General features: G+C 39.4%; 1 protein-coding gene across 1 annotated transcript; it reads right to left on the bottom strand.

The window, feature by feature from the left end:
• Positions 1-1,362: 1,362 nt before the first annotated feature.
• Positions 1,363-25,703, bottom strand: LOC127655166 (caveolae-associated protein 2-like). The gene is made up of 2 exons (XM_052142814.1): positions 25,039-25,703; positions 1,363-9,474 (listed from the first exon to the last, which is right to left on the bottom strand). Exons 1-2 carry the CDS (start codon positions 25,570-25,572, stop codon positions 8,596-8,598), a joined length of 1,413 nt encoding a protein of 470 aa, XP_051998774.1. The 5' UTR covers positions 25,573-25,703; the 3' UTR covers positions 1,363-8,595.
• Between the last annotated feature and the right edge of the window lie 366 nt (positions 25,704-26,069).

Raw genomic sequence — 26,069 nt, 5'->3', positions numbered from 1 at the left:
TACAGCAAAAAGAATGACTGCATTTTTAATGTAAGAATTTTTAGATTTAAATAAGTAACACATTATAATATTCATTTTCTGATTAAATGATAAATTAAAAAAAAAGCCTATTTTTGAAATGAGTCAACAACGAGCAGTTAATGAAATAGCAAACTGATGGTATTTAGCCACAAGGTGGAGACAACATTCTCACAAAATGCCAAACTTACCAAAGTTTAGTCAGAGCCCTGCTATCAACGGAACCTACAAGCAATTCATAACGTGGCGGTCCATAAACATTCTGCGAGGAGACAAGATGGCCGTTTTTTTAATCAAATGTCAATGGAGGAGATGCAGCGGTACGCTGAATAATTTGCGTGGATACTGATTCTTGAGATAAACGACAAAACATGGATTTTTTTTAAAAATTATACATTAATTCGAAATATATTTTGTTGACAAAAGTCTCACCTAACGAACCATGTAAGAGAACAGGTTTTTCTGTCAACTCCGTCAGACACATTATAAGAATGCTATTTTAATTTGTTGATATCCCACGAGAAAGTCTTTATTTATCTAATAATTGTGATTAGTAAAGAAGTTTAGTGGAAAAAAATACATTATTAAAAAAAAAAAAAAAATCTGTTTTCACACTATTCTGAATATTCTGACAGAGTTGACAAAACGTAATATTTTTCCATTTTAACAATGTGTTGAATACTGAAGCCATTTTTTTCCTCAGTTGAAGCTGCCTTTTTAACATAAACTGAAATGCCTAATTTATTGCACAAGTCTTAGAAATGATCACAGTTGAATTACGATGTTGAAGCTGTGACAGGAAAATACTTAAACATTGTTTGTTTGAAATATATACAAATTAACATACCATGTCCTACTGTTGCATCTACCATGAGCAGGAAGTGGGAAAGTGGTAGGCCTACTCGGAGTTGACCATGCTGACCACTGTCTGATTTATTCACAATTATAAATAAAAATCTGACACAATTTTGATTGTTTGCAGTTTTTATGGAAAATAAAACTTACATTTACTTGATGTATTGTTTGCTATCTTACAGATCCCGATCTTTCATTTGATATTTATGAATTTTTGTTGCATTTTTAAGCACTTTGTTTAGCAGTTTAACATTGTGACCTCTTGCCTAAGACAGATTAAGTTACTTGTGCTCCCAAGTATAGAGCATGCATAAAAAAAAAATCCAGTTAAATTATTTAAAAATCAACTGCAAATAATAAATGCCCAGAGTATACACATTTCCTTTAGATTTAATCTTTTTAGTATTTTTATTATAGTGAAATTCTTGATTTTTAACATAAAGAGGATGTAAAGGGATCAATGGAAAGAAGGAGGCAAGAACCGGCTTTTGAATATAAATAATAGTTTTAATGATAAACTTAAAAGACAACATAAACACACACATGACGGACATGTCCGTAAACGATCTCTCTCTCCCGTACGATCCTCTGCAGTCGACCTTTATCCCTCACGGAGGCATAATTAGCCTAATACGGGACCGAGTGTGTAGGATCACGACCCGGACCCGCCCTCCGCCCTGCCACATTCCTCCCTCGTTCTCTCAGGCTGGGGAGCCCCCAGCCTGACGTACACCCCCCCCCCCTTCCCTGGGGGAGGGCGTGCCTTCTGCACTGTCTGCCGGCAGGTCATCCCCATCTACCTGGACGAGGGAGGGGACAAGGGGAGGGAAACAGAAATAGTTAAAATGGGGGGGTACTTCCTGTAACAGTGTAGTACCCCCAAAAAACTGTAAAATTTAAAAGAGGGAAAAAGGCCAACGCAGAGTGACAGTGAGAGAGAGAGAGAGATGAAAAAAAACGTTCCTCGGCCACTCCTCCACCCTCTATCGGACGACAGCCGCGCCTCTCCGGGCGGATCTGAGGCAGTCCTCCAGCCCCTGGTGGATGGAACACCCCGCTGCGTTCTCGGGGATTGGAAGGAGTCTCCCCCGCCCCTGGCAGCGGTTCTCTCGCTCCAGGCGGTCGGCAGTAAGCCCCTCCCCGCTCGCGGTTGGCGGTCTCAGACCCTGCCGCGTTTCAGCGGCTGAAAGGGGACTCCTCCGCCCCTGGCAGCGGCCCTGACCGCTCCAGGCAGTCGGTTAGGAGCCCCTTCTCCCCTCGCGGTCGGCGGCCATCGTCCTCTTTCAGGCGGCTGGGCTCCTCGTCCCCCGGCAGATGGCCGCGGCTGCTCCGTTTGGGTGGACGGTAGTGGCGAGAACTCTACTACAGCGTATCCCTCCTCCTTCCCGGGCTTCGGCACCAGTGTAAAGGGATCATTGGAAAGGAGGAGGCGAGAACCGTCTTTTCAATATAAATAATAGTTTAATGATAAACTTAAAAGACAACATATACACACACATGACGGACATGTCCATAAACGATCTCTCTCTCCCGCACAATCCTCTGCAGTCAGCCTTTATCCCTCAAGGAGGCATAATTAGCCTAATACGGGACCGGGTGTGTAGGATCATGACCCGGCCCCGCCCTCCGGCCTGCCACAGAGGATTTTTATAGGATGTATTTTGTCCATTATCTTAAGAATCAGTGAGGAAACTGTTAAACACACAATTAATTGGCCACCTGTCCACTAATCTTAAACATGTTTTACACTAAACAAAACTTTTGGAATGAACTGTGTAGAGTTTATTAAGCTGAAATAGCTGTTTTATAAGACAAGCCGCGGGCAATTTTGCGGCAGGAATGTGTCCGTTTGCGGCTCTTCTCATTCATTTGAATGGGATCCGTAAAAGGTGACTTACTGTCGTAACACGATAGTTGACCGTTACGCTCTCTCAAATGGCGCTGAGATTTTTTTTTATTAGCGCCAGAAAAACTAGCGCGCAGCCATCTTGAAAATGTTGACTTGGTTCTTCCGGTCTAGCGTATTCTATTTATATACCTATGTTGATGTCTAAGTGTAATTATAGCAAAGTATACTTACAGGTTATCTTGAATATTTTAAAGTGTTCATTTAAATATAAATTTAAAACAAGAGTATTTAATTCATAAATACACAATGTCCTACCTTCAAGCGGTGGACTTAAATGTGTGCCTATGTGCTCATGAAACGGCAAGAGACAACACAAAGTCAATAAAAATATCTTCTCATGTTATTTACCCATCGCGTTAAGGTGATTTTTTTTGAGTGTTATTCCGGGATGGGATGATACTGCACACACACACACACACACATACACACACACACACACACACACACACACACACACACACACACACACACACACACACACACACACACACACACACACACACACGTAGTGTTTCCATGTTTTATGGGGACTTTCCATAGACATAATGGTTTTTATACTGTACAAACTTTATATTCTATCCCCTAAACCTAACCCTACCCCTAAACCTAACCCTCACAGAAAACTTTCTGCATTTTTACATTTTCAAAAAACATAATTTAGTATGATTTATAAGCTGTTTTCCTCATGGGGACCGACAAAATGTCCCCACAAGGTCAAAAATTTCAGGTTTTACTATCCTTATGGGGACATTTGGTCCCCACAAAGTGATAAATACACGCTCACACACACACACACACACACACAATGTACGTTTTATATTCCATTTACAACCATTTTAATCACATTTAATAATATGGGGTGAAAATTTAATTTTAAAAAGTATAAATAATTTCCTTTAATGTTATGAACTTGCATGTAACATAATACAAGCTGTCCTGTTTGAAATTTTATGTAAACTACACATTTTAACACAAATTATTAACAAGTTGAAACCTGAATAATAAGCAGAATTACACGTAAAACAATTAAATGCTTGTATTATTAAAAAGTGCAGTGTGTCATAACTGTCCGAAATTGCCAGGTCCAATTTACTTCCGCAATTGTCGGAAAAACAAATATTTACAGTGCCATAAAAAACACCTCATAGTCATTTTCACGTAGTAAAGGGGTGCTGTAGACTCACACCATCAGCTCTTGGGGAAAAATACTTTCTGTTCTCCCACATGTAATCCATTTTGATCTACTCTTCTCAGTACACTAATACAAACAGGAAGTTGGATGACAAAATTCTAAAGAGTGGAGTGTGGAAAAGGGGCGGGGCTGAATTAGGTTAATAGAAGCTCTCTGGGTTAGTGTCACAAACCAGCTGACATGGAGGGTTGTAACTTTAAAAAAAAAAGGTGCTACTTCGGACATTTTTAGGCCAGATTTTTTTTCTTCTGCATGTTTTTCCTTTTCTTCTTTTGAATAAAAACATTCATAGTATTGTTATTTTTTAAAGATATTATGACATGGACATGTTTTCTGCAATATTGAGCATTACAACCACACCTTGGCTTCAAACACATCACAATGCCACTCAATCCACAATGCGACTAAAAATAAGGCCTAATTCTACATTACACACTTTTCATGTTCTTAAAGACTCATGTTGTAAAAAGGTTTTTGCCCTGCATACTTTTAGGAGCTATCTCTCAACTGAGAGTATCTTCTCTTTATGGCATGGAAAGTCACAGTCACTCAAGGGGTTTTACACACCCCTTTACATATTTTGCACCTTCTGTGGTTGCGGCCTTAATCCTTAAACTTGGATATAGTGCATGCAGCCTGACTCCTCAGTGTACCTGAGAGCCAGAGCGATTTCAATGTGCCTGCCAAACCCACATGTGGCTGATGTTGAAAGTGCAACTATGAACTTTGCTGTCAAGACAGACAATTCATCTTACCTCTTGTGTAGAACAACTAGATTTAAGACGTTGAAATCTCTATTGGTTTGCATAGATGACGCACTGACATGGCAAAAAAGAAATTGCTCTGTCCTTGCTCTGACTGCTACACAAATCAGCATGCAAATCTTATGCAACACACTTTTAGGTTACATCAATATTCTCTAGATATTAGCAGTGTTGTTTTGGACAAAATCCACTAAGCCCAAACTAAATTGTTTTGTCTTTAAGTTTTGACAGTGTCTTTTGTTAAACAAGGCCAGACAGGTGTCCTAAACCATACAATGGCAGGATGTGACACCAACATGGAGCAGTGTGGTCAGAGAGGGGTGTGTGAAGAGGCCTGCAGGCAGCACACCTGTAGAACATGCAGGTACTCCGTACCTCCGCCAACCCTGTGGAAATCATAGCCATCAATCCGTCCCCACCTCTTCTTTCTCCTTCCAGTCAGTGGAAAATGAACTGCGGAGAAGCCATCCATCAGATCCAGGAATGCACCTTTCTTACCTGGTATGTGTGTGTGTGAGAGAGAGTGATTTTGTGTACTGAGTAGTTCAGTGTGAGATGGATGTGACTGTCCAGACTGGAAATGGTACAAAGCTCAGGCAAGTGCTTGATGGTTTCTCAGATGGCAAAACAATAAGCAGAGTGTTTGGCTTTAGTTTTGAAATATAGTCAGCAACAAATCTTATGAGTACAGGTCTGCAGGGCAAAAAGGAGAAGCTTAAACATTTACATCTGCTGTGTGGAATGCTTGAACACAAATACTTCTTCTTCGATGTACACATGATTTTGTCAGGCTGTGTGTGTGTGTGCGCGCCCTTGTCATGGACTACAGAAGTAATTGGAAAGTTGTTGGCAGCTGACAATGTTGCCATGGAGATGGCAGTGAATTGTGCTGGCTTTTCCCCAGAAATTTTGTGAACACGCTTCCCACAAACATCTCCTAAACTACTACTCATCCAAGCCTTGAGACAGAGTGCTGCTAAATATTTTAATAAAAGTTCTAAAAATGTAACTTAGTCAACATTATCCCTTACAAAAGCTGTTACCATGGTACAGTGGTGATATCCAACCTGATCTCATTAGGGCTTTATACACTCGACATCCTTAACCCTGGGTAAACAAAATCCTGGGTTATCTTGTTTCATGTTTCACACTGTACATTTGTAAACCCCGGGTTAATGTTCTTCTTTCCATATTTGTGGTGTCAATTGCAACGACTGGATGAATACATCTTGTGACGGACACGAAACCTGTAAATAGAGATACTCTTCTGTGAAAATGTTGTCAAGCAAATCAGCTCTGTTTGTCTTTCGTCGTCTGAAACATACCACGAACACACAAAAGGAATATGTTTCTTCATGACCCCTGTTATCGCACTTGACATCACTGTTCGTCATTTTACTGGTTTCCCTTAGACAGAGATGTTAAATATTAGATGGAGATAAGTACGGAGGCATTATATGATTGGTTGTGTGTTGCTTAACAACTTTCCATAACATTCTAACACTGCATCGTTTTACATTGTATAGACCATTTCAAGGATGTAAACAATAACAAAGTAATAAGACTGCTATATTTTTATAGCCCAGAACTGTCAAAATAAAATGACTAGCTTTTAGAGTCTAGCTAAAACAACAAATTGTAGGGTGACAGATTAATTGTAAAAAGTACAATTGTAATCGCATATGTAATAATACGAGCTGTCATTATTGGAAATTTCATGTCAACTACACATTTTTACACAAATTATTAACAAGTTGAAACCTAAACATGAAGCAGAATTACATGTATAACAGTAAAACGCTTGTATCATTAAAAAGTGCAGAGTGTTATAGCTGTCTGAATGTAATCTGCCAGGTCCAGTTTACCTCCGCGGGTGTGTAAGCGACAGAAAAAACACCTTACTAGCATTTTCACATAAAGGAGCGCTGTAGACTCACACCATCAACACTTGGGGAAAAATGATGTCTGTGCTCCCACATGTAATCCATTTTGATCAACTCTTCTCAGTACACTCTAACACAAACAGGAAGTTAGATGACAGAATTCGGTAGAGCGGAGCGTGGAAAAGAGGCGGGGCGGAATAAGGACACATTTTCTTGAAGAACACCAAACGTTTACTTGAAGTGACTTATCCAGACGCGTTGTTGATTCTGAGAGTCTACGCGAGAGAAGTGATGAAAGGGTATCGTAGTTTAGATGCTCACAATTATTTCCTCAGCAGCAAGGTTGGGGATATTGGATCACTCCTGTTATAATCAATGAAGCTGTTAACGCTGCGAGCACGTGACTCGCAGACAAGTTAAGGGTTTTCGTTTAATTATACATATATAAAAAACATTCCTTGTTTGTCTGAAGTTTGTCTGTTTCTTCTACAGTAGCTTCTATATTCCTTCAGCTACTTTGAGAACTTGGCAGTGCTATACTGCAGATATCTTTGACTTTTGTGTCCCAAATTGCTTGTTAGGTTCCTCATTTGTAAGTCACTTTGGATAAAAGCATCTGTAACATGACTGTAAATGTAAATGACTTGCACAGCTTCATTCATTATAATGGGAGCGATATATAGTCAGCTCCCAGTACATATCAAACTTACTATTAGTTGGCAAAATTTTCATTCCCATACCCGAGATAAGATGTGTACTACAGTTAGTAGTTAGGACTATTAGTTAGTACTTAGTATAGCCAGTGCTGCACGTATCCATACAGACCTCTTGCTTCACTGCTGCAGTTCATGCGTACAATTGTGGTAGCTTTTTCCGGAAATCTAAACACACACTAATCGGTATTAGTTCCAGGCATCCAGGGAGCATCCAGACACTGAACAACATGGTCCAAATTTTAATAATGACATTCTACATAATACATTAATACAATCGTATTAATGCTATTAACGTTAATCGTGTTAAAGTCACTATAAATAAAGCACCTCCTGCTGTTGTTTTGAATGAGTTTGACAATAAACCGAACATTTCGAAAGAACGAAGACATCACTTCCTTACTCTGACAAATAGCCCTTGAAATGGTTTATACATTTGCCACTGCAATGCAGGTTTAACCCAGGTTTCATAAACCCAGGTTAAAAGCAATGCTAACCTCCTTTAAAATGACAAGTGTGAAACGTTGCTTTACACTGGGGTTAAAACCCACGGTTAACCGCAGTGTGGAAAGCCCTATTGTTGACCAGGTAGATGATTTCAGGTGGTAATTCCATGGTGCGATATATGTATATTCATGTTTCATATAATTACCATATTCATACACCATGGTATTTAGATGGTACTTCAAACAATACCATGGTATTACCATCATAGTAATGTCAAATAAATGGTAATAATACCATGGTACTTTGTTTTGTAAGAGATTGAATACTACAACTTATGTACATTGATAGAAGAGTGTCTGGACTCCAGGAAAGATTGGCACACGCATTGTCTCTTCTACACACAAAGGGGGAAAAAAAAGATTGTGAAAGAGAAAATAAGAGTTCAGGCATTGTGTTTCAGTCAATTTCATGGCAATTCCACTGGCTTCCACAGGAAAATTGTGTTATTTTGCTGTATCTTTGTGATGACAGTGGTCTAGACTACTGTACTATTCTCTGGACCTTTGTACAGAATCTATTTAAACAGAAATTCCTCCTAAAGGGGTATTCTTAGTTTCTGAATTTAATACAATGGGTTAATGTTACATTATATTTTGGGTTAATTCAATGTTATTTCAGCATACATGCTATTTAACATTAAACAAGCTTGGGGACAACATACCAGTGGTACGAGTGTAAATAGTAACTATGATTTTCAAAGTCTCAGAAGTAGACTAAAGTCAAAGGGATAGAGATTAGAATACAACTAATAGATCTAAGAAGTTTGCTCAACAGTAGCTGCAGTTGATGTGGGTGGTGCAGAAGCTTCTTCCACAGGTCTTGGTTCTTTCTCCTTCACCTGCTTCTCCAACTCCTCCTCCCCATTTTCCTTATTATCATCAGCATCATTATCTTCTCTCTTGACTTCCTTCCCAGCCAGTTTTGAAGAGGGACCATTCTCAAGATCTCCAACCTCCTCTGTAACAGACACCTCATCATCTGCGCTACCTTGGGTGGAGGGAGTGTGATGGTCATCTCCATTTTCTCTCTCCCCCGGGGAGTGTAAATCACCAAGGGGAAGCTCACCATCAGGGCCTCCTATGGAGGGCACCTCGACTGGGCTGAGATTCCTGGGTGACTTCTCAGGCTGCTGAGTGGAGTCAGCATCTCCATCTCGTACCTTCTTGACATTGAAGGTCATTGGAGAGACTTTGTAGGACGAGCTCTTGGAAGTGGGGCTCTTTGGGTGGTTCGGGGTGAAGCTTTTCTTGATCTTCTCACGTTGTTCTGGAGGCACAAACTTGTTGATCTTCTTCTCGATGTTGCTTCGAGAGAAGGCCTTTTTCAGACTATCCACCTTCTTTAGACTGGAGCGCTTGAACTTGTCAGCACGAGAACGCTCAAAACGTTGACTTCCAAAGTCTGCGAGGCTGTCCTCATGCAGATCTGCCAGGGAATCTGTACCAGCCTCTGCCAGGTGGCTTGATGCTCCCTTTTCCTCCTCCTCATCAGAGGAGAGGCTGATGGTCTGTAGGCCTTCGTCTTGAGAGCGGTTTAGTTCAGTAAGATGAGTTGGTGAAGATAGACCCATCTCATCCTGAAAGGTGGCAGTTCCATCTTTAGTGAGAAGAGTGGAGGGGATTTCATTGTCCTCCTAAAATTGGAGAAAAAGTAATGTCTGTTTAAGAAAGACAGGAAGATTGAACATGTAAAGACCTGCCTTTGATATGCAGATAGTTCTACAACTAAAATGTTGTTTGTTAAAGTTTGTTCAAATTCTACTTGTTTAATTCAGGATAAAAATGTTATTTAATATCACTGACCCAACCTGACTACATTAGGTTACACCAACAAGACAAATTGTTTGGGTAAGATCAAGTTACAATTGCAAAAGAAGGTTATTAAATAATACATTTTAAAACAGTATATACTATGTGTGCATGTGGTCTGTGTGTTCTGTCCAGGTATATATATATATATATGCTGCTTTTTAATTTATTTCTTAGTCTGCTGAAAAACCTGTTTGTGGCATAACTAGCTATACACAAGGCATGTGGAGGCATTGTCTTGGAGTTATTCCAATGCAAAAAGCTCTGATGGGAGGAAGAGGTTGAGTTTTTTCTTCCCACCAAAATCGCTTGAAAGCTTGAAATAGTTTAAACTTATATGCAAAAAAGGCATTCACAAGTTATAAGAAACCTATGTTTTAAGCACCTCTGAATCTGACTATTTTTCCAAATTATTATTATTTTATTATTATTATAATTTGATTTATAATATAATTATAATTTTTTGGGTTGAATTGTGTATCTTAATAATTTAATTATTACATTATTGTTTGGTTACTAATTGTAATAATAGTATAGTATAGTAATAATACTATATAACCATCTTTTGCATCAATAAGACTCATGCATAAAAAAATAAACTCACTCACTCACTCACTCACTCACTCACTCACTCACTCACACACACACACACACACACACACACACACACACACACACACACACACACACACACACACACACACACACACACACGTTGTGTTTCCATGTTTTATGGGGACTTTCCATAGACATAATGGTTTTTATACTGTACAAACTTTATATTCTATCCCCTAAACCTAACCCTACCCCTAAACCTAACCCTCACAGAAAACTTTCTGCATTTTTACATTTTCAAAAAACATAATTTAGTATGATTTATAAGCTGTTTTCCTCACGGGGACCGACAAAATGTCCCCACAAGGTCAAACATTTCGGGTTGTACTATCCTTATGGGCATTTGGTCCCCACAAAGTGATAAATACACGCTCACACACACACACACACACACACACACACACACACACACACACACACACACACACACACACACACATACAGAGCTAAATATTCTCTTATCTACTTGTCCTCAACTCTCCCCTCACACATGCAAATCCATAAACCTTTGCTACTAAGGCTTCAGGAGTTAGGATTTATACACTTAACGAGTAACATTTATATTTGGACCTCAAGGATGGGTGGATTGGCAGGAAAAATTAAGATTTTGCACGCTCACCTGCTCCCTCCTAAGGGCACTCAGCACTCTCTCAGTAATTCAGTCTAAACCCTGTTTCTGTATAAGAACCTAAAGTACAGAATTATTATTGTTTGGCAATGTTTCATATGAAACAAGTGCAATGCAGAAGAGATCTTCTATCGGGAAGACACGCAGGCTTGAGTGAGTTTTAAGATGCCATATATTTGATGAATTTAAAACAGAAAGGTAATGTCTCTCTTTGGCGTAGGCCCCGTCTGGCAGTCCGAGGGAGCTGTACTCGGAACCATCATATCCTGCCGGAGATAGGAGTCAGGGGCGATGAGCCTACCCCCGTGCAGGATGGGACTCAATGGGTGGTGGTGGTGGGGCGGAGGAGGTTGCCTTGTTAGCACACCGAAACAGCAATGTGATAGATTGTGAGCAGACATATAAAGCAATGGCTTACATGTGATTGGCTAGGAGTTACCCAGCTAATGATGTGATGATGTACAGCTGCTAGTCTTCCCGCTAGAACTACACTGCGCTTACATTTCTGATGGTAGGTTATAGCAAATCAAGTTCAGCGAAATCCATAACCAGAAGAGTTAGAAAAATCATTATAACTTTCAACAAGGCACTTAACGTAAACTTTTTACAGAGGCATTGTATATAGCTCTTTGTAAATACACTGTAAAACAGAACAATATTTAATAAATAATACTTGTGTCATTCTGACAAATAGTCAAAGAACCTTTCCAAATAATGCATGTTTCAGAGATTTGCAATGTGATAGATGTAAAACAACAACAAAAATCCACTGGGATGATACTTTTGCTCATCTTTGGGCACTTTGTTACTGTTACGATTTTGAATACCCAGTTACACCCCGAGGGCACAGATCCAGTCAAAGCCAGTGCTCACTCTGGACTAACCAGATTCTTCACAGGCACACATACAGAGTAACACCCCTCAGGTTCAACAGTGAGATGGAAACTAGAGCTGGGAGTTGACTGAGTTCTTTTAGTTCTTGTATATAAATAGCAGCTTTTAATTTCTGATAGCCTGGTAAAATATGGCAGATTACACAGATTCTAATTCATCATGAATTATAGCATGAAACTGAGGCTATACATTGATACATCTTTTCAGTCAACCATACAATTCAGGATGATTCAGTTCAGATCTAATTAGATCTAATTAGTTTGTACCTTGTGGTAATTGTCAGATGAAAAGTGCATACATGTAACATCTCCACTAGGCAAGGAGATTTCACATTATTCAACCAGCCTTCATATCTAGTGAAACTGTTCACCTCGTATACATTCATAATTTGAATATGACCTGAAACCCAAAAGCAGGCAGTCTCTGTGTTTAGTTTCGCGGTTCACTCATTGGAATTCTTTGGTGAAGCTGTTATTACTTCAGTCTTTTAATAAATAAGTCATTTTTATTTTAACATTCTGTATCACCCTCAGCACTTGTTTCCCAGCCATGTGCCTAGTTACATGGTAATAAATCAAGACATTTGCTATTCAGATTTCAACCTTTATCTAAATACACAATGGCTTGTGAGCCTCAGAGGAAGAGAAAGAAGAGGAGGACCCAAAGAGAGACAGAGAGGACTTTTGAAAACATTATGTCACATGCTGATACCCCTGGATCTGTGTGTAATGGGAGCCTGGATAATTAATGCACCCCACTGGAGGCCTCCGGACTTTTTGGAGTGGAAACATTGAAATAGATGAGAGTGACTAGTGTGTGTGTATAGCCTATGTGTTTGTGTGTGTGTGTGTGTGTGTGTCATTTAGCTTTGTAGGACCTGAACAGACAATGCAAGGGCAGGGTAAAGCACAGGAAAGAAACAGAGGAAAGGCTAATTGAGAACAATAGAGGAGGAGATCATTATAAAGAAAAGACACACAGGAAGGATGTGTCACTGGTGGATGTTAGCACTATTGTGTTTGTTCATACTGAAGGGGAAAGGTTTTTGGGTGTAATCTATCGAACCAATATATAATGCAATATAGTGTTTTCACAGTACCAAAATTTCAGCAGTCGGTACCAATACCAGTGAAATTTCATCAATGGTATCGGTGCTCGATACCATTTTCGGTATCAAAGCAAAACACAAAAACAGGTTTCTAAACAACACTCTTTTAATAACAAAGCAAAACATTAGCAGCAGAACTAAGAACAAAAATATGCCATTGAGCAACACTTTAATTTAAATATATTATTTTTTAATTATAACAAAACTGAACAATGTATGCTTAAAATAACTTTTGCAACTTTTAATTTGTTTTTACCAAGTACTAAAAAAACAAAACCTAAATAAACAAGCATACAATAGAATGAATAAAAAACTATTTCCAAACTAAATGTGCAAAGTGCTCTCTTATTAATAAAGCTGCATTTTGCCATTTTTCTTCATGATAAGAAATGCATATGGACATATATTTAGATATATCATATTATGATTAAAGTCGCGAGCAATCGCGTTCTAAGGGCCGTTACATAGTCAACGCGAGCAAGCAACGCGAGCAAGCAACGCGAGTGACGCGAGCGACGCGCTCCCTTTCATAGTCTAAACAGTGGACGCAAGCAGACGCACGCGTCATGGGCGATGCGTGAAATGCAATAAACCGCTCCCGCAACAGGGGGTAGTAGAGTCTGGTGATATTAGTAGAGTCGGGTCACGTCATATTCAGATCAAAATGGCAACTGAAGAGGAGTGCATATTGCTGATTTTACATAGGCGGTATCAAAGGCAGCGCAGAGATAGACGGTGGTATGTTCGCCCTTTAAACCAAAAAAGAGATCAGGATGGTGAGTTTGTGTCTCTGGTGCTTCCCATGCGAAGCATGGACGAGGAGAGACATTTCCAATATTTTAGGATGTCACAGGCACTTTTCCAGTCCGTTTTCACCTTATCTACGGTCTTTCCCATCGCGGTTGCAACCTCCCTCCAGGCATTCTCCAACGCTATTTTATTGGAGTGTAATTGCGATGAACTGTCATATAAATGCCGATGTATGCGTATAAGCTCGCATAATTCTTCCTCTTCGCCCGCAATTGTATTCAAATCTTCTTCTGTAAACATAATATACTTGAATTAATGTATAATACTTGCAATGTCGCCCCCACCGCCAACGCATAGTATTGTGTGCATCGGTGCGTCGCGTATCAAAAACTAGGACGACGATGATCATTTCGACATGATTCAGTTGAGACTCCGCAGTAGCAGCAGCAGCTTTGCTTGTCGTCATCTTTTGCTTGTTGTGAGCGTTCGAAAGTTCCCACCTCTGCGTGGGTACTGGGTAGACCCGGTACTCGGTACCTTCAGAAATTCTGGTATCGTAAATCATTTTTCGTTTGAGTACCGACTTGGTACCGGGGTACCGGTATTTTTGACAACACTAATGCAATATAGAATTACTAAACAGAATAACTGTGTTGGTAAATGAAATGAAAATGTCTTGTTAATCAGACAGGACAAAGACAGGAGCCAGGAGGACACCAAATATAATTAACATAACATCGTTATTTTTGCTAATAGAAAAATGTGTGTCAAAGTTAGTTTGTGTGGAATGTTTCTCTAATTATACTGCTACTAAATGAAGATTTATTCAGTATCTACCCATGAAACGTGTGTCTAATGAACTGTTTTGCAAGGCTGACTCAATTTTTAACAAAAGTTGAAGAGCCTTAATTTAATCAACTGTCCACTCAGAATTAAATTCCATTTATTATTCATATATACATACATGCATATAAAGTGGAGTGGTGGTGGTGGAGGTGGCGTAGTGGGCTAAAGCACATAACTGGTAATCAGAAGGTTGCTGGTTCTATCCCCACAGCCACCACCATTGTGTCCTTGAGCAAGGCACTTAACTCCAGGTTGCTCTGGGGGATTGTCCCTGTAATAAGGGCTCTGTAAGTCGCTTTAGATAAAAGCATCTGCCAAATGCATAAATGTAAATGTAAATAACCAATATTCACAACACAGTTGTGCCTTATGGACAAACTATCAGCGGTCCACTCTGCTCTAGCTTCCTTTCTCCCTGTCTCTCCCTTAGTGTGGTATCTTCTCTATTCCCATGCAAATTCAATATTGCAAAAAGTCTTCATTATCTTCACATGCTTTGATTATCTGATTGTGGGTGTTTGGAAATGCATGTATGACTACATATCAAATTCGAGGCTCTTTCTTCTAAATTAACCCTATTCACATTATTTACACTGATTTACTCAACACGTGTGTGTGTGACTGGTATGAAGACAGAAAACATGTGATTTATAGCCTACATGTGATGCCCCATCAGACTTGGCAAGGCTTTTTGTGTATAAGCCATGAAATCCCAACACATGCACACATCAAACAAAAATGTGTTTGCTCATCCGTTACCTATTTATGATGTGTAAAAGAAGTTCAGAGGATCTTTGGCCTCACTCCAGGTGGACAGAATAAGTAGCAAATTCCAACTGGCTTGAACACACAGTTCAGTGATATGCCGGGCAAAGCAATGTGCTAACAAAGCCTCCGATCTGCAGCATTGTGGTGAACACTATGGAAAAGTTGACACTGTTGACATTCAGCTGTTTGTGATCATAGTATAGTAGATGTTTACTGTGCTGTTGAACTGGAGACAATTCGTCTGGTTCATATTTAATCTCAAATTCTGACTTATAATTGTCTGAGCTGTGGAGAAGTGAGTACATAGAACTGTTTGAGTAAGATTGTTGTCTTATGGTGCGTTCACATACAATGCGGAAACATTATAAATGTGTGTTTAAACTGAATCCATGACTATTCCCACTTCTCTTCCGGAAAAGGACGGGAGGAGGGGCTTCTACGACTTGGTTCATAGTCAAGTACATCAAGTAGACATGCAGATTTTCAGAACTTACCAGGTAGTCCAACATCCTCGGTTACTTTTCTCCAAGGGATGTCTTTTTTCGTCCGGTCTCTGTACATGTATGACGTTGTGTCATACAATCCCGGGTGTCCACACACCGCTACAACAATTTTTTCATTAACATTTCCAGATTTCTTCTGCTACTACGTTACTACGTCAGTGATATCCGGACAATCTCAATGCTGATAGGCTTTTGCGACAACGCGTCACGGATTTTTCGCTCAAGTTTAAAAATGTCAATATGTGAATGAAGCGATTTCGCGTCTATTCTCATCTTTGTATTGACTTTGTATGTAATCGCACCACGCCGATATGCTCGCTTCGCGTTGTATGTGAACGCACCATTAATCTGATTGCATCTCTCACTCTTTCTCCTTCTCCCTCTGCCAAATTCAGACTCAAGATGCTTCATTGTCTCTGCCTGTCTGGACACTTGAATTAATCATATAATTAGTCATGCTCCCTCAAGTATAATATTTCTAATTAGACCGTATTTATTTGAGTGTGTCTGAAAATACCTGCAGGATGTGTGTCTGTGTGTGCGCACAATTTCATCCTCACAGTGATGTATGGAAAGCTCATTTAACCCAGCCTCCTTTCAAATAGTGGTTCCTTTAAACTTCAACACAGTAACATCATATGCATCTTTTTATCTTTAGAAGAGTTTGTCAATGAAAATGATAATTGTAAATAGTTATTTACTAGTTTGTATGTTCGTATAATTGAAAATAGATGTTAGAGAATAAGAGAATGGGTGTGGCTTGGAGTTTTGCAATCAATGTCTACAAGACAAAACCTAGTTAATCTCAACAATCCCTCTAACCATCTAACCCAACTCTAACCCCAATCTATCCCTATCCCCAGTCTAACTCTAACACTAAACCAAATCTGTACCTAATGCCAGACCAATCCCAATCTCACTCTAACCCCAATATAATCCTAATTCCATTCTATGAAATTGCAAATATATATATATATTTATTTAACAGTCTTCTGAATACACCCCTATCTGCTGTTCATTGAACAAACAGACAGTCCTGCCCCCAACTCATGCCATTGATTTGTCATGTCAGGCTGGACCGGCCGTTCAAAACAAACAGTTTTAGAGAAGATTAACCTACGAATGGTTTACTTATAGTTGTATATTAAACTGGCATAGGAGAAAGTATTTTAACAACAACACCAAAAATCACACCCTTCAGTTTTGTTAGTCTAATTCTACCCCTACCATTAATCCAAACCCAGCTCTAAGAATAATCTAACCCTAAATCCAGTATAACATTAATTCTAATTTAATACTTACATCAAGCTAATCCTGACCTTGACCCTAACACTAAAGCTCAAAGTATACTTTGGACAGATGCGAATGCTGACCGTCCATGTACACGATGTGTGACGCAAATTTCATCATCAGCAGAGTGCATGAGCACTGAATGCGCTGAATCTCCTCTTTGAACATGAAGAATGTGCATGCTCCTGGAGTTATTTGCACTAATTAGTGGGTCCACAAGGTGGCATCAGTCACACTTTGAGCCGTTGGTGTCACGAAGAAGCACTAGAAGATGTAATCGGCGCTAAACATCAAGAGATGAAGGTAAAAACAACAACATTTGCAACAGTGCAATCCAAAAGTGCATGTGTGAGGAGGTCTGGAGATACCTTCATTTGTACAACTCGAGTCTGAAGGAATATAAAGATATCTTTATGGGTCTAAACTCCTGAAGAGAAAGTCCAGTGTCTCATAGCAGTCGTAGCACACGTGCACCAACCACCTGTGTCTGCGCACAGCTATAGGGAGTATACATTGACAGCCAGATGCTGAGCACTCGCGTCAAAATGGAAGTATACCTAGGGCTATATCCTAATCTGGCACTAAACCCAATCTAGCCATAACCATGATCCCCAGACACACCCTTATTGAGAAAGAACTGAAAACAGATAAAGGGGGTATGCCAAATGAATGGAAGTGTTTTTGGATTAAATGGGTACATTTTGATGAAATTGTATTATCATCTCCATTAAACTTGGTTTTTCACAAAAGCGAAAAGGTGAAACAACATAAACACATTTTGTGGCTTCATTATATATATCCTTGAAGAATGTAAATGTAGTATCTGTGCATGCTGCTAGCAGCTAGTGAGTTAGTTTAAACATATAGGGAGGAGTTGAGTTGTCAAACCAGAACTCAAGCACAGAGAGCTGTAACATGCCCAAGCAGGGGAGAGCACTCTCCCCCTCTTGCATATATCAGTTTGTTTTCCATTGTTCCCTTCTCACTTCACTCTATCTGTCATGTTTTTTGCCGTTTCCTCCCTCACTACAGTCCATTTTTCCCTGGCCTTAAAGTTATGTAATACTTTATTTTCAAATAGTTATTTCTTTCTTTAATTGTACTTGGTGCACTCCCTTTTATCCTGAAATCACTCACCCTCCATCCACCCACCCGTCTTTCTCTTTTTCTCTCCGATTTCTCTTGAAGTGAATCTTTGTTGGTTAATGGTGGTGCTCAGGGAAACCTAAGCAGTCTAGCTTAGTACAGTGTTTAGAAATGAACATCGTTCATGGCATTCATTGGTGATATGCCAACAGGAATATATCCTGAATTTAAAGGAATAGTTCTCATAATTTCTTAGCTCTGCAGGGCCATATAATGCAAGTGAATGTTGACCAGACATTTCAAGCTCCAAAAATCACAAAGGCAGCATAAAAGTAATCCATAAGTCTGCAGTGGTTAAATATATGTCTTTAAAAGTGATATTGTGTGGGTGAGAAACCAACACTTTCACTTTAATTTTCACTTTCTGAAAGTAAGAGTGGAGATTTATAGTAAAAAAGGGATTTAAATATTGATCTGTTTCTTGCACAAAGTGATTGCATTGCTTCAGAAGACATGGATTAAACCACTGCAGTCGTATGGATTACATTTATGCTGCCTTTTTATGATTTTTAGATCTTCCAACCACTGGCCACCATTCACTTGCATTGTGTGGACCCACAGAGCTGAAATATTCTTCTAAAAATCTTTGTTTGTGTTCTGCAGAAGAAAGTCAAACACATCTGAGATGGCATGAGGATGAGTAAATGATGAAAAAATTACAGTTTTGGGTGAACTGTCACTTTAACAAGACATGAGGATTAAGAAAACGTTACAATTACAATGACACTGGTTTAATAATTAATCCATAATGAGTCTACACCTGCTGTGACACGTTCAGCGTTACAACACTCGTCATCCAGGCATCAACAAAGAGATAAAACCAACACAATCCACAATCAAATTCACATGAATGTTCATTGTTGTTAAAACAAAATAAGATAAATGAATTCACTGCTTTGAATGGATAGGAATCTTTAAGGAACTTCGTGCTTTTGTTTGATTGAAGAATGTGTTTTGTTGAGTAACCCCGTGAGTTATTGTGCAAAATTATGAGCCTGAATGTTTTCTGATCATCAGAATCTGCTCTTCGCTATAAAAATCTCCTTGACATAATGGGAGGGCCAGTAAACACTGGCTTTTGGATCATTTCGTTTCTCAGCTCACCCCCAAAGACATTTTTCTCACAATGCTCATTTGCACACCCATTTTTGATTAATATATATATATATATATATACATTCCATTGAAGATCTTTATGATTAAAAAGCTGTGAAACTAATGAAACTAAACAGCTGATGGACTGGTCAATCATACGTCACATTGAGGCTGTTAACATGCAAATCCCAAAAATCAGCTTATTTAAAAAATCTGACAAAACAAAGAGGCATGAGCACAACACATATGTTCACTGGGTAAGCCGGTAAGAACGCTGGTAAAGATGTTTACATGCAACGAGAAATCGGGGTAATGGGTATAAATCTGCCCATTTTGATTGTTTTATTATTAAGCCATATGTGACCTTACACCAATAAAGCAAATCCAATTAATGCGTTTACGTGACCTCACACGTTATTGGCTTGTTATGCATGATCGTTGTAAAAACTTGCATGTAAACATGCACATTGCTTGGATCTGAGCGTCATTACATAATCTTATTGAAGGTGTTCCACATGGGCCAAAATAAACCCTGAAAAATGTTCAACAGGATTTCAGAGGGTGAACAAATGAGGGGAATAAAAGCAACTACAAAGGTGTAAGAAATGACAGTTGTCAAATATTTTGTGAACGCCCATTGCAGAGACGTCTCAGCCAAAATGAACCATCATTCAAAAAAAACGTTAAATAAAATTTGTTTAACGACTATTCATGAAGGCCTCGTGTTTGCCATCTGTCATGCTGCTTGCCAAACTTGGCTTTGGTGAAGACATTTAAGGTGTATGTTACTGTTTATGAGCACACAAAGCTTTTAGAAACTCTGCTAGACATCATGGAAAACATGCATACAGAACCAATATTTTTATCTGAGAGAAGTAAAAGCAGCTCAGAATTGTTTTGGAATAACATAGGCCATGAGCAGTTGTATGGACTATTGCCTCCAAAAACAAGAATGCATTTAATGGCCCTTTTACAAGTGCTGGCAACCACAAACACACAAAGGCCGAAGTTAGTGCAGCGAAGAGCCCCAGCATGTTGAGCCACATTTTTCAAGGTATTTTTGCGGACACAGAAAGAGCAATGATGCATTAAATGTAAGCAAATAGGGGCCTAAATGAGCAGTAATTACCAAAGATCATTAGTGCTTGTTAAGGGAAACGAGGCAGTTGACCAGGCTTTCTCTCTCCCACACACATTTTCAGTGCCAAACTCAGTGTGCTTACAACGTTTCTTTCTTTCTAAACAGGCCCTTGTATTTTCAAACCACACCTTCCATCTCAAATGCTCTTGCACGATGCACAGAAAGTTTATAATTACCGTACAGGTTTGGTGAGCAGCATTAGATCCCTCAGCCTAATTTAAAATGCACAACTAAAAAGGAATGGTGATCTTATTCTTCCTAAGCAAACATTTGAGACCAAACAGTTCTGTGACCGTTCTCCCTCATGTTTGTATTCCTGATTTACTTAAAATGTCAATAGAGTGTCAAAAGGGGCGGTCACTCTACAGTACAATGCACCATTGTTTCCTTGGCGTATAATATATGTTCAGGGACATCACTGTCCAAAGAGTAAAAACTGAAAAATAAAGCATTGGAAAGACAAAACGGAGGAAAGAAAGGTGTCTTGGCTGAAGAGAGTACATCAGTTATTTACAGATAATTGTAATGCTCTTATAGTTATGAAATGTGTAACAAATCACCTGCAGCTATAATGCCAGACAACTGACTTTCAATGTCCCATCAGAATAAGGGAAAGTACAAACTGTATTGTCTATCTATAAGGTGCTTTACCACACGCCAAAGTGTTCCACCAAAATATTCGAATCTACAACAACTGAACAAACTAGTTCAGAGTCAGAAAACACTCAAGTATTTATTAGTCATTTAAGACACACACGCATACCTCTCTGGGACTTACTTAACAGGTGTGTATGTCTGTGAATAGAAGGATATGCACTTGTTCCTCAGTGCACTAACACTAACAACATGAGTGCTAGCCAAGTATGTGTTTGTATACTTAGATGGTTACCAAAGGTGAGGTAAATCTGACAAAACCTTCCTTTGAGGACATTTGGGATGTTCTTATTTGGAAAAGTAAATGTTTGTCGAAATTAATACGCGTTTTCCGCGATTAACGCATTTACCTTTAAAATAGCATAAACCAGAATAAACACAGTTTGGAAGGGTACACTGATGTACACTTAAAACCACAGCAATGATTCAGTGTCAGTGATAAAGTGATAGGGAAAGGATTTCAACACTATTTGTTGTACAAAACAAGCCTAGATGGAACTTGTGACAGAAATCAAGTATTTTTCAGCCTAAATAAGATGCATTTGAATTACCACAGAAGCACGGTAAGTCTTAACTATCACCAAAATGCAGAATGAGACGTTTTTGTCTGCAAACGCATTTCATGTGGAGTTCAAAGCTGCGCTTGATGCTGGCGTTGACAATCTGACTCGAATCATGAACGCAGCTTCACGATTGCTGTGACAAAGCGGATAGCCACAGTCTGCAGGCTGATTAATACTGTGCAAGGTGAGAGTTAATGAGGTAAGAGATTTAATGAATATGCAACCTATGTGGAGACTAGTTCTTTCAGTAAGTCAAACTCCCACTTAGACTTTGGGAAACATTTAATGTTATTTGAATTTGGTGCTATTTTGGTTCATTTCTGTCTTTATACTGTGGAATACTTTGTTTGGGAAATGTTAATAAAACATAATATTGTTACATATTGTTTTTGTTACATTTGTTTTCCTAAGAAGGAAATAAGTCAATTTTGACAGGAAAAGAATCCAAAGCGACTTACAGAGCACTTATTACAGGGACAATCCCCCCGGAGCAACCTGGAGTTAAGTGCCTTGCTCAAGGACACAATGGTGGTGGCTGTAGGGATCAAACCAGCAACCTTCTGATTACCAGTTTAACAGTTATGTGGTTTAGACCACTACACCACCACCACTCTTTTTATGCAATTAATTGCGATAAACATTTTTAATCAACTGACAGCACCATTTTATTATTTTTTATAAAACAATGCTACAAATTTTCTTTAAGGGCAACACAGTCTCATGACAACTTGTAATACCTTTACGAGTTGGCAAAATCGTGAGATATTGTATAACTAAGTTATACATTTTATTTGCATAGAGATCCAAACAACAAACTAAATTTAAAATCAATTCAACACAGGCATCACATTTTAGCGAGCCTCCTATCCAACACTTTATTTTGTGAAAGTAAAACCTGTGAAAAAACGTGGTTACTCATTCCATATCGATTTATGCAATAGAAATTAATAATGTATGTCAGTAACATGTAATACGTTTCCCTCGTCTCGTTCCAAAACATGACGTTTTCTTTATACCTCGAAACACTGAAGTTATTCTCCTTTTAAAATGATGGATATGTTTAGGGTTTAGGTGAGGAGTTAGACTTTATGATTAGGTTTACATTTGGGTTTGTGGTTAAACTATTACAAAAATATTTAATAACATTGTTTGTTGGTTCGTCTATTTTTCTCCTTTGGAGGAAAAAGTCATATGCTTTAACGATTTCTTATGATTTCACCGACTTATACTATAATTACAACCGGGTTGGTTAGTGTTAGTTTACAGTAATTATAATTAGCTTTAAGCTTAGCTTTTAATTCTATGGTTTGTCCCCATTTAGACAGCTGAGTATGTGTTTTTGTCTAGCAAAACTCCTTTTCAGCTTACAACATTAGAATCAACTGCAGCCTTCTTCAAGCCTGCGCTCATGCCAAAGTGCTTTAATAGACTGAAAACAGGCAACATATCACTTTAGAAACTCACCTGCTGCCAGTGATTTAAAACGAAATGTTTAAGAGTCAAAATGAGCCTCACCCATTTACCCTCTGTGTTCTACCCCACGGCCCTCCGCTCTGACAGCTGGATTAGTCAAGAGTCATCGCTTCCGTAATAGACTCTCTCTACACTGATGGAGTACTCCAATAAAAGCCGTTAAGCAATTTCACGAAAAAATCCTTAAAAACCAGGGCCTGATTTCCCTTTGAGCCTTTAGCAATGTAATTATTTTGATTTAATGCGCTTAGGATTAGTTCAACGATCTGGTAACCTCAGCCTGTTTTAGAAAACACTGATGAAGAATTAAGCATTTTGAACAACCCCACCACCACCAACAACAAAAACAACAACACTGTATTGAGACCCATAGTGGCTCAATAACCATTAACTCATAGCAATTGCCTTGATACAGATGTCTTCTTACAGGAAATGAATGCGTTTGAGCAATTTTCTGCTATTCTACATATTGATATTGGTTTTGGTGGACTAGATCTGCTACACTGCTGCTGCTGCAAAGCAAGTACAGAGACTTGCTACTACACGGACATGCTGACATACTGCACAATTACAAAAACACAAGGTATGCTACATCAAGCATGTATGACATTAATACAATCTCCTTGTTGCAGATCTAGCTAGACCTGTGGGTCTAAGGAGGAGGAAGGTTTCAGAGAAATCTCTCGCTGTGCACTGCAGTAAAACCGGCTACTTGCAAACTGAGAAAATGTAAATGTTAGGCTAAGAAAGAGTAGGCAAGGAGATTGGATATCCGATTACATGGCAAAGGACCTAGCTTACATCATGTGAGCCGATTGTCTTGACATATCACATGTAAGCAAGCTGAATGGCTAACAGATACAAAGTTCAAAGAACATATCACCTTGCACCATGCAGAGTTTCGTGCCTGAGTCATTTATTACAATAATCAGGTGTTGACGTGATGTGGATCAGGATAATAGTCTTAAAGGAATTATGCCTGATGTTAAGTCAGGTGTTTTCATATCTATTCAGTTTTAAACGCTCTCTTTAACATTTGGCTCATGGTGTTGAATAGCATTAGCCTCAGGAAACCTCTCAGATTCTCAGGAATCATTTTTATAATAAGAAATGCCTCTACCTGTTACTACAAGTTAAAGATCATTGTCCCAGCGTGTTGAGCTGCATGTGGCTCGCTCCAGGGCAATCAGATAAGAATACTATTCTAAAAAGCATGTGCCTCAGATGCTTAAACCAACATGACGCACCCTTTAGATTAACCAACCAGCGAAAAGTTTAATGGCGCTTCCTGAGTGCATAAAATGGAATTAATTAAACATAAAAAACACCTCCCTTTAGGATCGTATGCACTTTTACATACAGGCATTCCTCTGTACAGACTTTAAACATTCCAGTCCAGCTGAAGACACAGGGAGAGTTCCCATGCACTTGTTTAGTTTCATTCACTACCACATACTGCACACGTGTCCTACCACACAACACTTAAACCCCACAAAACCACCCAAATCTGACTCTTTCTGCTGAGATTTTGCACATCCCAAATGTGCAAAAATCCCAAATCTTCTAACAAGTGGAATTTCAAAATGTTAAATGATTTTAAATAAAATTAAGATGGTAGCTTTCTTAAAGACTCTGCCAAGATTTAGCTCATTCTCTTCCAAACATCTCAAATTTGATGCATTGATTTCTCTAAAGGATCTATAAAATGCACGTGAGGTTCAATTTCAAAATGTAAAATTCATGTAAAGAAAATTAAGACTTAGCAAGGACTTCTAACCTTAACCAAACTGTTTCTTAGCTAGAGACTGCTAATTTTTAGCTAGATGAAGGACACATATTTGTGCATTTTTTAAGATTCCTCAAGTGTTGATAGACCTCATTTTTCCATCTCTTCTGCTTTGCTTTGTCCACTTACCTGAAAGATGACCACTTTAAAGTGGTTCCTCTTCAGCAGATGGGCATGGTTGGCCTCCAGACGTTTCACTTGGTTGTTCTGTCTATCCAGACGTTCCCTCACCTCCTTCACGTTGTTGCCTGTCTTGCGCGAGCGCTCCAGCAGCTTGGCCACACTGTTGGCTGTGGACATGTGGCTCTTGGTGAGCCGGGTAACATCGCCCTGCACCACCCTGACTGCACCCTCTAGCTCAGCCTGTTTCTTCTCCATCCTCTGCTGGTTCTCTTGCACCGACTCGATCATCACCACCAACTTGTCAAGCAGAGCCACCACCGTGATGGCGCTGATCTGGCCCCCAGCAGCCGTGGGGCTGGTGGGGGATTTGGAGCCCAGGCGGGTGAGTGTTTGAACAGGAGAAGAGGGTGTCGAGCTGGTACTGAAGCTCGGGAGGAGGAGATCCTGAGCATCTATGGCTGAAGCTGGTGGTGTCGGGCTGCTCTCCTCCCTGGGTAGGGCGGCTGTGCTTCGCTCAGCATGAGAGGAATCTTCACCCATCCTGAAGTCAGTGCTGGTGTGTAAATAGGATTCTGCAAGAAAAGCGTTTTGAACGGTGTGGTTGGATTGACTGACACACACACACTCTCACAGACACACTCTCCTGCCTTGTGCGCCTCTCTAAAAACAACATTCCCAACACTCCTCTTACACCCAACTCATCACACACCCAGGGGAGGGGCCTGGTTGCCGTGGTAGTTGGCCCAGCCCATCAGAGTAATTTGAGCAAAGAGTGTCAGGTGTGTATGTGTGTGAAAGTGTGCCAGTGCATCTTGCACAATATTAACAGGCATTTTTGAATGAAATGATATTTTTGTTTGTAATTTGTATGGAACAATTCCATAAAATGTGTATGGCAGACCCTAACCACACAGGGAGTGAAAATATTTGTGTGTTTCTGTGAAGGAATGCAAGTATAGACTATGTTGTGTTTGTGTACACCCACACAAAAGTCTGAATATATATTCTTGATGAATCTCCTCTCCTAAGCTGCAGGG

Source organism: Xyrauchen texanus, chromosome 14 (genome assembly GCF_025860055.1).
Source record: "Xyrauchen texanus isolate HMW12.3.18 chromosome 14, RBS_HiC_50CHRs, whole genome shotgun sequence".
Lineage (NCBI taxonomy): Eukaryota > Metazoa > Chordata > Actinopteri > Cypriniformes > Catostomidae > Xyrauchen > Xyrauchen texanus.
The sequence above is the reverse complement of the archived record's forward strand: the minus strand, read 5'-3'. Positions and strand labels throughout refer to the sequence as shown.

Excerpts from the sequence above, each read along its gene's own strand:
- LOC127655166 (XM_052142814.1), bottom strand. The coding sequence starts at position 25,572 with ATGGGTGAAGATTCCTCTCATGCTGAGCGAAGCACAGCCGCCCTACCC. Across the intron at positions 9,475-25,038 it reads TTAAAGTGGTCATCTTTCAG|GAGGACAATGAAATCCCCTC; the intron begins GTAAGTGGACAA and ends CTCCAATTTTAG.